Genomic DNA, 14555 nt, shown 5'->3' with positions numbered 1-14555 from the left:
GCCACGCAAGGAGTCAGCAGCAGGGGCAGGAAGGAAACCCACGCGTCGGACTCCTGCTGCCCAGTCCCTGCCTTTGGGCCAGACCCCGGGGCGCAGGCAGCCGGGGGCGAAGGGGAACTCCATGAAACTTGCCTGCGGTTCGGGTGGCACCAAGGGCCGCCCACGGCCGCTCCGCCGGCTCCACGCACCTACCACCGGGGACGGGGGTGGAAGTACATTTCCTTTCGCTTGCAAGACATTGCCACTGAAATCACCCCCCGCCCCGCTTGCAACACACGGGCTTTTTTGCAACATCATTTTTCAAAATATCTATTTTCATAAAGCTCCCTCTGGAGCAAACTCCGCCTCCCTCCAGCTCACACACAGAGACACACATCGCTGGCGGGCAGATGCATCACAATCCCCGGGGAGAGGCGGGCAGGGCGCCTGCGCGCCCCCCACTCCCCCGCCCCCAGGCCGGCCGATATAAAGCAGTGCGGCGCGGCCGGCCGGGTTGTGCGCGGCGCTGGCTGGGTCGGTGCAGCGGGCCGGACTCTGCCTCCCACAGACGCCCCGGCCCCAGCGGGGCGCGTTATGGACCTGCCCGGGGGGCGCCGACGCTGAGCCATGATGAAGACCATCATCGCCGCCTACTCGGGCGTCTTGCGAGGTAACCGCCGCCTTCCTAGCGGCCGGTCCCCGAGCCTCGCAGGGCCATATGCCTCTATACGGACCGGCCGCGGGCGAGCCTCTTCGCAGCCGCCCCAGCGCCTTCCTCCCGGGGCGGTCTGGGCTCCTGGGTGCCCCATCCCCCTTAGGCTTTGCACGGGGAAAAGGGGCCGGCGTGGTGCTCCTTCTGCAGGCACGGAGCTGCAGCCTGGGTGCCAGGGGCTGGGCTGGGGGGTGTTTTGCACCCTGAGGCGGTGAGCGGCGCGAAGTCTGGAGCGGGCTGGCTGCTGCATTAGGCATTGCGCGCCCCCTGTCCCCACACAGCCCCTGCGCTGCGTTGGGGGGGTTTCTCTCCTGCCTGTTGATTGTGTGACTGAATAACATGCCTGCTGCAGGGGTGTCTGTAGCCTGACTCTGTGGCAGGTGCGCGCTGGCTGCTTGGCTCTTCATGTGGGGAGGGCTGTTGGGGCCAGAGCCTTAGCGCTGTACATTGTGAGGCTACATCTGCCATCTCCCTCTCCCCCAGGACCAGTGTGGCTGTATCTTAAGGTGGTGGGTCTCAACCTGGGCTATGTGTACCCCTGGGAGTACACAGAGGTCTTCCAGGGAGAACACCCAACTCCTCTAGATAGTTTTACAATAAGCTACGTAAAAAGCACTAGCAAAGTCAGGACGCACTGAAATTTCATACAGACACACTGATCAAGTTGGCCATTTTTCAGGAACAGTGTGGCTGTGACGCTTCTGTGTTTTTTTTTTATGTCGGATTTTGTAAGCAAGTGGGTTTTTAAGTGAGGTGAAACTTAGGGGCACACAAGACAAAGCAGACTCCTGAAAGGGGCACAGTAGCCTAGAAAGGTTGAGAGCCACTGTTGTAAGGAAAGGAAAAATACCTTGTTTGTAGCTTTGGGAGGCTTCCACAGGAGTCTGGGGTGGGTGGGGGGGGGTGTCTACTCTTCAATGAGCCTTGGAAAAGCTGCAGGGTTTGTCAGGCTCTGCTGCTTCAAAGCCTGTCACAAGTGTCTTTCTGGGTTTGATGTGTTCCTGACACAGAGCCCCTGAGGGTCTCATTTTCTTAACGCATGGGTTTTTGTGTGCGAGAGGAAGAGGAATGTAATAGCTTTTATCAGCCTTGCGGCTGCAAATAACCATTTCATTGGAAACTAGCTGTGAAAACTTAATTTAGTTTCTTAAATGCTACTTTTCCTATACTCGTGGCAGTAGGAAGAAGCTGGAAAGAAGTGACTGATGTCCATCTCCCTAAAACATCTTAAAGATTAAGTGTAAAAATAGGCTTTTATCCAGGGCAGCAAGGGTTAGTGGCTAAGACTTCCTTTCACCTCTACCCACCAATGCAAAACTCTCCTCCCATTTCCGTAGTGAAATGGGGTTGGTGGTTCTCAGCTGTGGTGAGGACACTGCCCTGAAGGAGACTTCTAGCTTGACAAACTATCTGCTTTATAGACACTGAACACCCCATCTAGGGAGGGTCAAACCTTTGTCTGTCCAGTGACCTCAACCCTGAGGTAATGTGAGGAAGCTTGTGTTACCGCTGCCTTGGGTGTCAGTAAACAAGGCCTCTGAAGGTACAGCAGCAATAAACTTAGCAAGTGCAAATGTTTACGCCTCAGAGCCTGTTCTCTGCCCTTTAGAGAAACAGGTTTACTGGCCTTTTAGCAGTGGTGTGGCGCTTACACACAGGTACAGTTTTACATAACTTTGATAAACTGAAACTTTAAAAATCACCCACACTTGATGATCTGTAACACAGTGGGGCCTGGAGACCCCATTGTGCTCAACATGTACCTGTTGAGACAGCTCCTGCTCTGAAGAACTGAGTAGACATTGGACAAAGGGTGGGAAAGGAAATAGTGGCCCTGAGGTAAAGTGATCTGTCCAGGCAGGTTTTGCCAACAGGTAGAGCTGGGGGGTGGGGGAGGACCCACTCTCTGACTTATATTGCAGATGCACTCCCTCCACTGTTGTCCTTGCCTCTGGATTTCTGGTCTTCCATGTGTCTTTTGGGCTCCAATCCTGCAAATAGCTTTGATGTGGATGCCTGTGTAACACCGACAGTCCCTGCTCATCCATGGGTGGGATTGAATCTGGGATCTCTGGAGCTAAATGCATGAGCCTCTACGGCATGAGCTAAAAGCCCCATGGCTCTTAGCTAAGGCTGTAGCAGACTCATTCATTCTAAGTGGTCTCAGTGCCACTAGAGGGGACAGAACACCACACCCAGGAGGTGTGTGGGTTACTCCAGTATGGAATCAGGAGATGTCCACACCTATACAGGGCTCTGTGTGAGTAGTTCTGATTGTAGGATCTTGGAAAAGCAACTGTATTTTGATGTCCTGGTCAGCACTGAACACTACTGGCCCTTAATAAATAAAACCAAAAAGTTGTGCTAAACTGACAAAAAGCAGAGTTGTTGATTTCCCTAGGTGCCATTTGGAGATGAGAGCCTGTGACATGAGCTGACAGTGCAGTGTAAACTGCAATACTCCACTTTTGTACTTAACTTACTCTGTTAAGAAAAGACTAAATCATTCATGGAAGGCATCAAATATGTAGCACTGACCTGATAGACCACAATGGCACCTCCTTTGTGAGGCCCATTCTGAGCCAATATGTTAATAATGTATTTAGGGCATGTGCATATTTTAAAGTGGCCTGTGGTTTATGTACAGTGTAGTTGGCCTTAACTCAAAATAATCTGATATAGAGATGGAAAGCTGCCTTAATTCTCCATGCAGGTCTTTCTCTCTTCAGGCCTGCACTGATGCATTTGCAAATTCTCTTCTACAAGTTTCAGAGTGGTAGCCATGTTAGTCTGTATCAGCAAAAAGAACAAGGATGACTTGTGGCACCTTAGAGACTAACACATTTATTTGAGCATAAGCTTTTGTGGGTTAAAATCCACTTCATTGGATGCATGCAGTGGAAAATACAGTAGGAAGATGTGTATATACACAGAGAATATAAAAAAAGGGTGTTGCCATACCAGCTATAACGAGACTAATCAATTAAGGTGGGCTATTATCAGCAGGAGGAAAAAAAAACTTTTGTAGTGATAATCAGGATGGCCCACTGTGTGTGGGGTGGGGAATTAGCATGAGGAAATAGTTTTACTTTGTGTAATGACCCATCCACTCCCAGTCTTTATTCAAGCCTAACTTAATGGTGTCCAGTTTGCAAATTAATTCCAATTCAGCAGTTTCTCATTGGAGTCTGTTTTTGAAGGTGTCTTTTTTTTGTTTGTTTAGTATTGTGACGTTTAGATCTGTAATTGAGTGTAATTTAGGCTGAAGTATTCTGACTGGTTTTTGAATGTTATAATTCTTGACATCTGATTTGTGTCCATTTATTCTTTTGCATAGAGACTGTCTGGTTTTAGCTCACGAAAGCTTATGCCCAAATAAATTTGTTAGTCTCTAAGGTGGCACAAGTACACCTCATTCTTCTACAAGTGTGACTTCACCTTAGAAGGAAGGTATTGCCTTGGTAAGTGCAGCTTCCTTCATGGTGCAAGTTAACTAAATGTCACCACTTTCTAGGCTTGCAAGCTATTCACACCTCTGTAATACCAGAAGTGACTGATTCCCAGGGCTGGCTTCAGGTACCAGCGGAGGAAGTATGTGCCTGCGGCAGCACATGCTGAGGGGCGGCATTCCGTCCATTCTTGGGGTAGCACAGTCCGGGTGGCTTTTTTTGCTTTGGCAGTTCAGGCAACAGGCTGAGCGGTTTCCCCCGTCCCCCCACCCCCTCCTTAGGGGTGGGTGGGGGGGTGTGTTCTGTAAAAACAAGAAGGGCCCCACCCAGAGAAAAGCTGTGCAACCTTGTGATTCCTCCTGTACCACTGGAATGAGTTCTGTCTCTTTACAGAAACTGTTCGGTGGGACTCACCTGGCAGGGAACAGGGAATTTAGAGGCAGTGTGATTTAGTGGATAGTGCACTGAGCTGGTAGTCAGGAGTCCTGGATTATATTCCCCAGTTTTGCCACTGATCTGCTGTGACACTGGGCAAATCACTTCACCTGTCTGCCTCTGGTTCCCTCTTACCCCCTGACTTTGTCAATCTAGATTGTAGCCTCATGAGAGCAAGAACTCTCACTAGGTGTTTGTGCAATGCCTAGCAAAGCTTAGTTGGCCTGGGCAAGGTTTCATTCTGGATCCAGGCCCTGGACATTTGCCACCAGGCACTACAGGCTAATCTGGCCCTGGTTACTGCCGTTTCTTCCAATAATAATGCTCTGGCTTTTAGCACTGTTCAGAGCTAAAACTGAAACCTGTAAAATAGCTGTGATCTGCATAAATCTAGCAGTTTTTTTTGTTTTGTGGAGTCTCTGGCTCCTCTCCCTTTATTTTGGGTATAAATTCTGCTTGGGGCAGTCTGTGCTGTAAGGGCACCAGTGTAAATGATTTACAGGTATTTACACTAGTGCAGTTTACTCAGGTTCAGCACCAGGATAAGATGCACTAGTACTGTAGTTCTCAAACTTTTGTACTGGTGACCCCTTTCACATAGCAAACCTCTGAGTGTGATTTCCCCCCCCCTTATAAATTAAAAACACGTGCTAAATATATTTAGCACCATTATCAATGCTGGAGGCAAAGCAGGGTTTGGGGTGGAGGCCGACAGCTCGTGACCCCCCCCAATATAATAACTTTATGACCCCCTGAGGGGTCCTGACCCCCAGTTTGAGAACCCCTGCACTAGTACAAATGAAAATGCACTATTGTAAATAGCATCTTCACTAGAGTTTGCACTGTTGGCTTAAAAGTCACTATAGGACAAGGCTGAAGGATCAACAGCTGTTCTGCTTGTAGTTTCAGGTACCAAGTGCGAATGGGAAGAGGCTGTAGTAGGAACCAGAATAGGTGAGTGATCTGACTGAAGAGGGGAGTGACGAAGCCTGGCAAAAAGGCACAACCAAGTCCATATCCTAGATCATCAGATTTTTTTACCTGTTCCTCTCAAACAATCAGTAAAGCCACTGGAGTTCCTTTGTGGCTCTCCTTATTCCTTTAAGTGGAGGCAGACAGTAGTAACTCTCCATCACCAGTCTCCTCAGTATCTGCTTCTTTACAGGATGCTACTATTCAGGAAATCTTTAAGATCTACCAGTCTGTTTCCAGGTCTGAGCAGCATGCCGTACTTGAGGCAATATTGCAACATATCTACTCTCCAAAGCTCTTTGGATCCTTCTCGCCAAGGGAATTCCGTATGAAGGCTATGCCAGTTGTAGACTGTAGTCCGGCACAGTTCATAATCCTGCTGGAAGGCATCTTTCAGATGCTTAGAAATGGGCAACCTGCCACAGAGGATCAGTGGCTGTATAACTGCTATTCTAGCTCAAGCTGAATTAGAATATCCAATCTCATGGAACTTGCCAGAGGAGAAAAGGAGGATGGGGTGGAAAAATGGTGTGTAAAAATCTATCCATAAGTACCTATGAATCACTGAGCTTGGTGCTACTGGTGGTGCTCTCCTTAGTCCTTCTGATTTATTGTCATGGTGGGGGGTCTTTGAGCCTCATGGGATCGTCACAAAGAATCATCTACTGCATACATATTGAAGCCTGAAGGGAATCTGTTCTTCTCTAATTAGTCTTCAAGTTGACAAGCACTGGAGGGGATTTTGGAGGTAGTGTGGTTCCTTAACTGCAAGCAGAGGTGCCTGATGCTTTTTCTGCAAAACTTTCAGCTGTTTTTGGCCAGAGATAAAGCAAGGCAGATGCACCTAAGTTTTGTGCTCTCAATAAAAATGCTGAAACCCTCTTGTTGTCCACGTAATTTCCAAAGTGCTAGGTGATGTAGAGAAGTGATTCAGTTGTTCCTGCAGTTGAGCATGGGCAGTGGTGTAGTTCAGTGTCCTGATCCTGTCGCCTCAAAGAGCTCTGCCTGCTTGGCATGAGTGCTAAGAATGTGCTCCATATTACTGGATGGGAGATTGTGCTGTCTGTAGTCCTAGTCCTGGAATGGTGTTCTGGAATGGGTGGCCATAACCGCAGCCAGTAAACATTCCAAAGTGGAGCAGATAGCGAATGGGACCAAAGAACAGTTACTAACTGTCTTTATTACTGCTTTAGTAGAAGATGGAAACTCCTATTTTTGCAGGATTAAACTTTGGACCCAGGGAAGAGATTAATGTAAATGGTGATCAAAGACCAGGTCAGTCCATGTCTTCTTTGCTTCCCCTCATAAATGCGCTAACCATGGGTGTTTAAATAGAACCAGTCTCATTCTCTTCCAGAAATGGAAAGGGGATGCTGGGGCCATGGGGGTGTCTGTCTTAAGTTCTAGGGAAATATATTGAGACTATACACTAGCAGCTTAGAATATAACACTTACGGCTGATCTATGACCAGTCCTTCTGATCAAGTCAAAATTTGTCATCTGTTAGTCATGTAATTTATGACCTCTAGTACTTGGGTTGAGGGAGGGGACTCCTTGGCAAATGCCTTGCAGTTGTTTGGAGATTCCCTGTCAGCAGAGGACAAGGAAGACTTGTTAATGCCACCAGTAAATAAGCTGTGCAGAGTAGCCAACTTGGACGTATATTGTAATTCACCTTTACAAATTCTCTAACCTCCTCTGGGATCCCTAACAAACCTAATACTACCAAGAAGTCTTGCCACGAACTGCAGCATCTCAGATATCCCAGAATACATCATTCTGTCCCACACTAATGGACTGGAAAGTACTAAGAATTCTAAATAAGTAATCTAAAACTTTCCATGCCAAAAAGCTGGCTAAGCATTCAGCACAAACTTGAGTTTACCGTTCTGCTTCGGAGTAATCCCTCTTGAAAAGCTCTCTGAATTACTTCTGGTAAACACTTCAGAATTGGTTTTTATTTTGTTGGATTAATGTTTGTAACTGAGTCCCTTTCTGAAAACCAAACACTTAGCGACCTGTTAAATCTCCTTCTGATAAATAGCTTTTCATAGCTGTGCATTTGCTCTGGAGTATGTATCGCTTCACCGTGAAGCAGCAAATCGTAGCATACATGATGCATAGTGCAGTTTCAAGCATGGGTGTGTGGGTGGTAGCATATTGCCAATTGGCAATACCCAATATTAGGGGTTGTCACTAGAGTAAATAGCCCATCTGTTTATAGCATCCAGGAAATGCTGAAGAACAAGTCTAACAGGTGCTTGGTTCAGGAGAAAGAGGATAGGGATCCACTCCAAGAATGGAGAGTGTAGAGACTTACTCAAGGTAATTAAACATACCTCTGAATAGCAGCACCTGCAAGTATATACTAAGATAAAATTAAAAGGATTAGGTTTTCATGCTTCTCGTACAAACTAATTGCTGGCTGTCTCCAGGAGGAAACTGTCCCACAGGGTAAGGTATTGTACAACTGGCTGTATGCTAGGTCTTTGCCAGGGCCACCCAGAGGATTCAGGGGGCCTGGGGCAAAGCAATTTTGGGGGGACCCTTCCATAAAAAAGTTGCAATACTATAGAAGACTATATTCTCGTGGGGGCCCCTGCAGGGCCTGGGGCAAATTGCCCCACTTGCTGCCCCCCCCCCCCCCCCCGGGCAGCCCTGGTCTTCGCCTCCAGCACTTTTGGAGGCAGGATGCTGGACAAGATTGGTCTGTACCACTCTGATTATTGCAGGGGAGCTATTCTAGTTGTACCTTGCAGGCCTTCTGTTAACACTTACACTAAGGCAGTTTGGCTTTTGCAAAAACTACAACAGTGGGAGTTCTCCTAGATCTGGATTTGCCAACAGCCACACTCCTGGTGGACCTTGCTGGATGGTATAAGGCAGTGGTCCCCAACCTTTTCCGGGTGGTGGGTACCAGACAATGAGCCACCAAGGACCGTGGTCGGCGGACAAGCATCCGCCAAAATGCTGCCGAGAAGCAGCAATGTCAAGAGGCGTTGCCGCTGAAATGCCGCTGATTTTTGCATTTCAGCAGTGACGCCTCTTGATACTGCTTTTTGGCAGCATGTCGGCGGATGCTTGTCTGCCGGCCAGTACGCGGGCGCACATAGATGCCCTGGCGGGCACCATGGCACCTGTGGGCACTGCGTTGGGGACCACTGGTATAAGATATGCCCTAATGCCGGGTCCTTCATTGTTTGCGGGTGTAGAATCCTTCTCTTGTCAGACTTGAAGATGCCTTTGGGTGAAAGGATTCAACAAAATATCCTGACACAATATGGCCAGTGCAGAGGGCAGTGGAGTAGCCTGGCTTGCAATTCCACAATTCATTTGACTTATAAAGACCCCCCTCTTTTTTCCCCAATTATCTTACAAGGCTAAGAAGTTAAATACTTTTGCTGCCTTGGTCTCTTTACAATTGTGTTGCAATTATTCCTCTTTAGCAAGCTAAAACAAAAATGGTCCTGAGAAGCAGTGCTAGTCAAGCTATCTGTTTTAGGTGACTGCTACCAAAGGAAGATCCTTCCCTTAATTTTATGTACTGTAATCCTAAATCTGCATAGTCTCATTCACACTGCCTGACTTCTAAATGCCTGCAATTTATTGAATTCTTTTAGACTTCAGTTACAATTCAGCAGATGCTAATCTGTACTGTTCAGCCTCCTTTCCAGACAAGGGGCTGGTTCCTATTTTGGATGTGTCCCCTCAAACACCTGTCTGTTTATCCACAGTTAGGAAAGTTGCCCCTCCTTTTGGGAGGACAGGTTGCTAGGCAGGCTTAATGGAATTCCCTTCAAGCTGATAACCGTAAGGAATATCTGCATGTTTACCAAACCCCAGAAGAAAGTTATTGCTAGCATCACAAGTGAGACGAATGTCTTGCATCTAAACTCTAATACAAGAAACCAACCATACTGATGTTACTGCTAGAGACTCTTTACAAATATTTTTGCAATGCCATTACATCGCGTAAGTATTTTCCCACTTCTGTAGATCGAAACCCCGTTCAGCTGCCACTTATGTCAATAGAGTTTTTTTTCTTATCGACTTAAATGGAAGCATGATCACATGCAAGATAAGCAAGGTTTGGGGGGAAGGGAGGTTAAATAACATGTCGAAAGACACTGTCGTTGTTGGAGTGGAGCCTAGAATTAGCATCTACCTCCCAGTACTGTGCTACCTCTTTTTTCAAACTGACTTTATAACTAAAATAGTAAGGGGACACAAAGTCACTAAGGACTACTGCAGAGTTGCTGGTAACCTTCCCCACCATCCAATAGTAGCTGGGAGTCTTGTATCTTTAAAGAGCACTGCACTTTTCTTTGACTATCTTACTGACTAGCCTTACTCGCAGCAGCTGAAATTACTCCAAGGTATATTACTGAAAGGTTTACTATAGAATATCAGGGTTGGAAGGGACCTCAGGAGGTCATCTAGTCCAACCCCTTGCTCAAAGCCAGACCAATCCCCAGACAGATTTTTTGCCCCAAATCTCTAAATCAGGGGTACGCAACCTATGGCACACGTGCCAAAGGCGGCACATGGGCTGATTTTCAGTGGCACTCACACTGCCCAGGTCCTGGCCACCAGTCCGGGGGCTCTGCATTTTAATTTAATGTTAAATGAAGCTTTCTAAACCATTTTCAAAACCTTATTTACTTTACATACTACAATAGTTTAGTTATATATTCTAGACTTCTAGAAAGAGATGTTCTAAAAATGTTAATTATATAACTGGCATGTGAAACCTTAAATTTGAGTGAATAAATGAAGCCTCTGCACACCACTTCTGGAAAAATTGCTGACCCCTGCTCTAAATGTCCTCCTCAAGGATTGAACTCACAATCCTGGGTTTAGCAGGCTAGTACTCAAACCACTGAGCTATGCCCCCCATAAACACAGCTTTACACGCATCTTCATCAAATGCACTGGCAAGCTTCTCAAAACAAGGAGAAGCTGTGAGTCTTTGACAGCAACAGAGAGAGAACATAAAAATGCAGTTCTAAAACTCTGCCATGTTCTGTTGGATTTGGGGTCCAATTTTGTACTGGAAACTACTTCAAATTCATTAACTTCTCAATTAAACCTAACTACTACAAACCTGACATCCCTCTAAATAGTGCACTTCAGAACAGGCAAAGCTTGCTTCCCTTCTCTTATGCTGCCTCTAATGTCCTGTCTAGTATGCTTGCAATGTCTCTGGTTAGCTACTTGCAACTTCTGTCCTCAGAATTTGGACCTGCATCTGACTGTATTTGCATGTGAATTGTAAGTGCAGGGGAGCCCCCTCCAGTGTGACAGGTGGCAGTGTGTTTTACTGTAATTTGTAGAAGGTCTGCATGCTCACTCTAGATTGGTCACATTCCAACATAAGGATTCCCTCCGGGTTGTCTAGTAATGACCTCAAAAGGAGGTGGGTGGGGTGAACCCTTCCCCCACAAAGCAGTGTCACCCTCCTCAGTCATGTGGGCTGAAGAGGATTTGCTGGGTGGAGAATCTAGAGGCAAGGTGCTCCAGTGGACAGTGCACTCACTGATCTGCTGGGTGACCTGTGGTAGCCTCTGTTCCACTATTTGCACACCACCTACTGCAGTGGGGCCCTGACTAGAACCTGGGTGCTGTTGTAACACAAATAATGGGAGGAGCTACAGATGCCTACTTAATTTGGGCTGGGGAGGGAGAAGAGACCCAATTAGGACTTCCTCAGTCCCTGGGAAGTGCCATTGACTCCTTAATGGCATCTTCACAGCCCCCATGACACTGGAGCACATGCACCATAACTGAGCAAGGGGCTTCATTTTCTTGCTCCTAATGCCTGCAGAGATCCTGTCCCCCCCCCCCCCCCAGTGACAGCTGCGGAGCGGGGAGGAGGAAGAGCCTTGACGGTTCAGTGGCTTCCCAGTACTATGAGACAGGTGCCCTGTGTGGGGAGGGGCTTGTGTAGCTGGGGTGTGTCCTAGACAGTAGATCTACGTCTAGACAGTAAATATGTGATGTTACAAAGTCGTATGCCTATTGCCCTGACAATGACACTTGTGTTGAGTTCTGTCCCCCCCCCCATGTCTTTCTAGACACCGCTCCCAGTAAATTGGGACATCCCCACAGGTCTTGGATAATGAGGGGGTCTGAAGTCTACACTAGACTTCATCCCCATGGCCTTCCCTGTGCTGTTCCTCTGTGCTTTAATACTCATTCAGTCCTTAATGCCTCTGCTGGGACTGCCAGCAAGGGGACCAATTAGTATAGACTGTGAACTAACATGTCCTTAAGGAACTGAAGGGAGGCTCCTCTCACAAGCTGTCAGTGCTTGTCTGCCTTATGGCCATTTTGAGCTAGATTCAGGCCAGTGACCTGCCATAGGAGGAAAGCTACCTATCCAATTACTAACTCTCATACTAGTTCTCCCTTCTCACCTCTTATGGAATCTGACTTCACATAACATTAAATTTTCCTTTGAAATGAGCCATGTAAAGATGCTTGTGCTTGGACTTGTGCATTAACACTGGCTTCTAGCTAACATTGGCATATAGCACTTGCGGCTTAAACTAATTGTAAGGCAACATCTCAAGCTTCTATTGAAACAAACAGGAGGCTTTTTTTATAGAAATCATATTCAAGCTAGCACCTGCAAGTGTATTCCTTCAGTCTAGAGGTTGCTTGGCAAGCCATGAACAGCTAGCCTTCGTTTAAATCTGCTATGAAGTAGTTAGCAGTATATTCCTTGTCACTTGTTCATGCCACCATTTATCTTATAAACTAATCAGGACTTGATGTTTGGTTAAAGCATGCACATGTTGCTGTAGTGTAGAACTCTCCCCTAAGTTCATACTATACCAGTAATCTGTCACTGACTTCTGTAGCTTTTACACTCCTGGTCAGTGCTTTGTAGACCTATTGGTACTTACTGCAAGCAAAAGATTTGGACGCTGACCAATAGCATAGTATACACTTTAAAAGCTTGTTGTGAATGGTTAACCAGAAGCCAAATTCCTTTACACTTGGAATTTCCGGTCTTGATGGATCTGTAAATGTGTAACTTTCCAGCTGTCTGCTTAGAGTCAAAAATCTACTTGTAAATAACAAACTTTTTATGTGCAAAAAATCTGGAAGTGTCTGAATGATAGTGATTAATGTAGTGCAACTGTTTGCTTTTTGTGGTTTGCTTTATTGGCCTGTTGTCAAACATGAAGTTGACAGTGTCTCTTTAAGAATAGTTCTCAATGGCTTGATCTAGCAAAGGATTACAAATATATGATTAGTTTTTTTCACAAGTTGTAAACTGGGGAAACGGAGCAAGTTGCCTTTGGCCTCAGTGTCCCAGTAATTGGCAGTCGGGTATGGAAAAGGTTCCTGGGGCAAACCGCTAGATGTATTAATACACCTTGCAGTGTGACCATCACTGGCTTGTAATGTAAACTTCAAAGTACTAGGGAGGCTGAAAGGACACTTGGAGTTTTAATGTTTTTATTACAGAGGTTTTTGGTTGGAAGCTCCATGTTACTGGACTTGGGAACACTGAAGAGGATTTCTGCTGCTTTGCAACAGTCATGGCAAGCATTTATAGATCAGCTCTGTTTAGTTATAGAATAACAGGTTTCCTCTTCAGGCTTTTTTCCCTTCATGAGATGACATCCAAGAGACTAATGTAAACTACATAAATCCGGTTTAGTTATCTTAAACTAGAAGTGATTTCTGTAATACAGCATAGAACTCCATGTTCTATGCCTTCTGTTTTTCACTTCAAATGAGGCATTGTTCTAAATGGATGTACAGAGTAATTTATCTTTATTTTTCTGTTCTTAGGTACTGGGTCAAGCATCCTCTCTGCTCTGCAGGATTTATCCTGGTTGTCCAAGTCCAAAGTAGAGAAGCAACTTCAGATTATATCTGTGCTGCAATGGGTCCTTACTTTCCTTGTCATGGGTAAGAAATACCTTTCATTTGAAAATGGAGGTTCTTGATTAAAACTGTCCTGGCAGAAATCAAATCATGGTCATTAACAGCTAAGGTAAAAACCTGTTGGGTCTCCCTCTGTTGCTTAAGAACAGGGTGTTACTATGGCTAGATAAACAGAACACATAGGAAGGATTACTACACACATGTAAGTAGGGCTGATCTGTAGGTATTGGAGCACAAAGATGCAGATCTCTTTTAAAATCCTTCCTTCTGTACAGTCTGTGCTCTGCAGATAACAAATGTCTTGCCATGAATGCTCAAATGTAGTGGAAAAAAGCATCCAATCTGCATTTCTAGTGACAGCCACTCTAAGAATATAGAATCACGGGTCTTTCCAATCTCCTCAGCACTGATGGGCTGCTTCTTACCATATATTCCAAGCTTTGTTCAGTCTAATTTTTAATGACCTCTTGCAATGTGACTCTTCTCTGGAGATTCCAGTCCAGTAGAACTCACTGGAGTGCTTGCAGCTTGCCGTCTTATAGGTGACACTTGTGCGCCCATCATATCAGCTGCAAAGACTTTTCCTTCCTGCTTTAATACCTGCTTAGTTAAGAGGAGCTCTGAGTGTGAGGAAGAGAAGCATTTTAGTTTTTTCTTGAGTTAATAATCGCTAGTATTGAAGTAAATCAGAGTTGGCTAGTCTCTCTCTCCGAGCACCTGGATTGCATTGTCCAACTCATCAAGTCTGATTTGAGCCACCATCAGCATGCCTGTTGTCAAATACTTCCTGTTCACTGCCTATATACTGCCTGCTGGAAGTTTCCAGTTGAATTTCCTCTTTCATTCCAGACATGTTGGTAGGACATATATGGAATTTATTTCCCCTCTCGTAATTTAAAATCAATGCTTGCTGCTCTTGTATGATAAGTCCCAGCCTGGTGCAAGGGTGTGTGAGAGGAACTTTTTGTGTTGGAATATCCAGTGTATCGAGAGTCTTCCCTATGACTCAAGAAAATTGAGCTAGCAGCAGAGTCTATTCCTCATGAGGTCCAGGGAGCCTGCTGCAGTAGACGGAGAACCTGTGGACTCTGGGGCAGGGACAGGGA

At 46.1% G+C, this 14555-nt stretch overlaps 1 protein-coding gene across 3 annotated transcripts in view; it reads left to right on the top strand.

Moving 5' to 3' along the window:
* Nucleotides 1-442: 442 nt before the first annotated feature.
* The window catches only part of DGAT2 (diacylglycerol O-acyltransferase 2), a 39021-nt gene continuing 24908 nt past the window's right edge, over nucleotides 443-14555 (top strand). Inside the window, exons 1-4 of one of the 3 annotated variants that reach the window (XM_045021519.1) lie at nucleotides 443-649; nucleotides 5479-5529; nucleotides 6769-6822; nucleotides 13354-13473. In XM_045021519.1, coding sequence (XP_044877454.1) covers nucleotides 607-649; nucleotides 5479-5529; nucleotides 6769-6822; nucleotides 13354-13473 — 268 coding nt within the window. In that variant the 5' untranslated portion in view covers nucleotides 443-606. The remainder of the gene's footprint in view (nucleotides 650-5478; nucleotides 5530-6768; nucleotides 6823-13353; nucleotides 13474-14555) is intronic. The other 2 variants (XM_045021528.1, XM_045021538.1) reach the window with 2 other exon arrangements.

This window comes from Mauremys mutica, chromosome 1, assembly GCF_020497125.1.
Source record: "Mauremys mutica isolate MM-2020 ecotype Southern chromosome 1, ASM2049712v1, whole genome shotgun sequence".
Classification (NCBI taxonomy): domain Eukaryota; kingdom Metazoa; phylum Chordata; order Testudines; family Geoemydidae; genus Mauremys; species Mauremys mutica.
The sequence above is the reverse complement of the archived record's forward strand: the minus strand, read 5'-3'. Positions and strand labels throughout refer to the sequence as shown.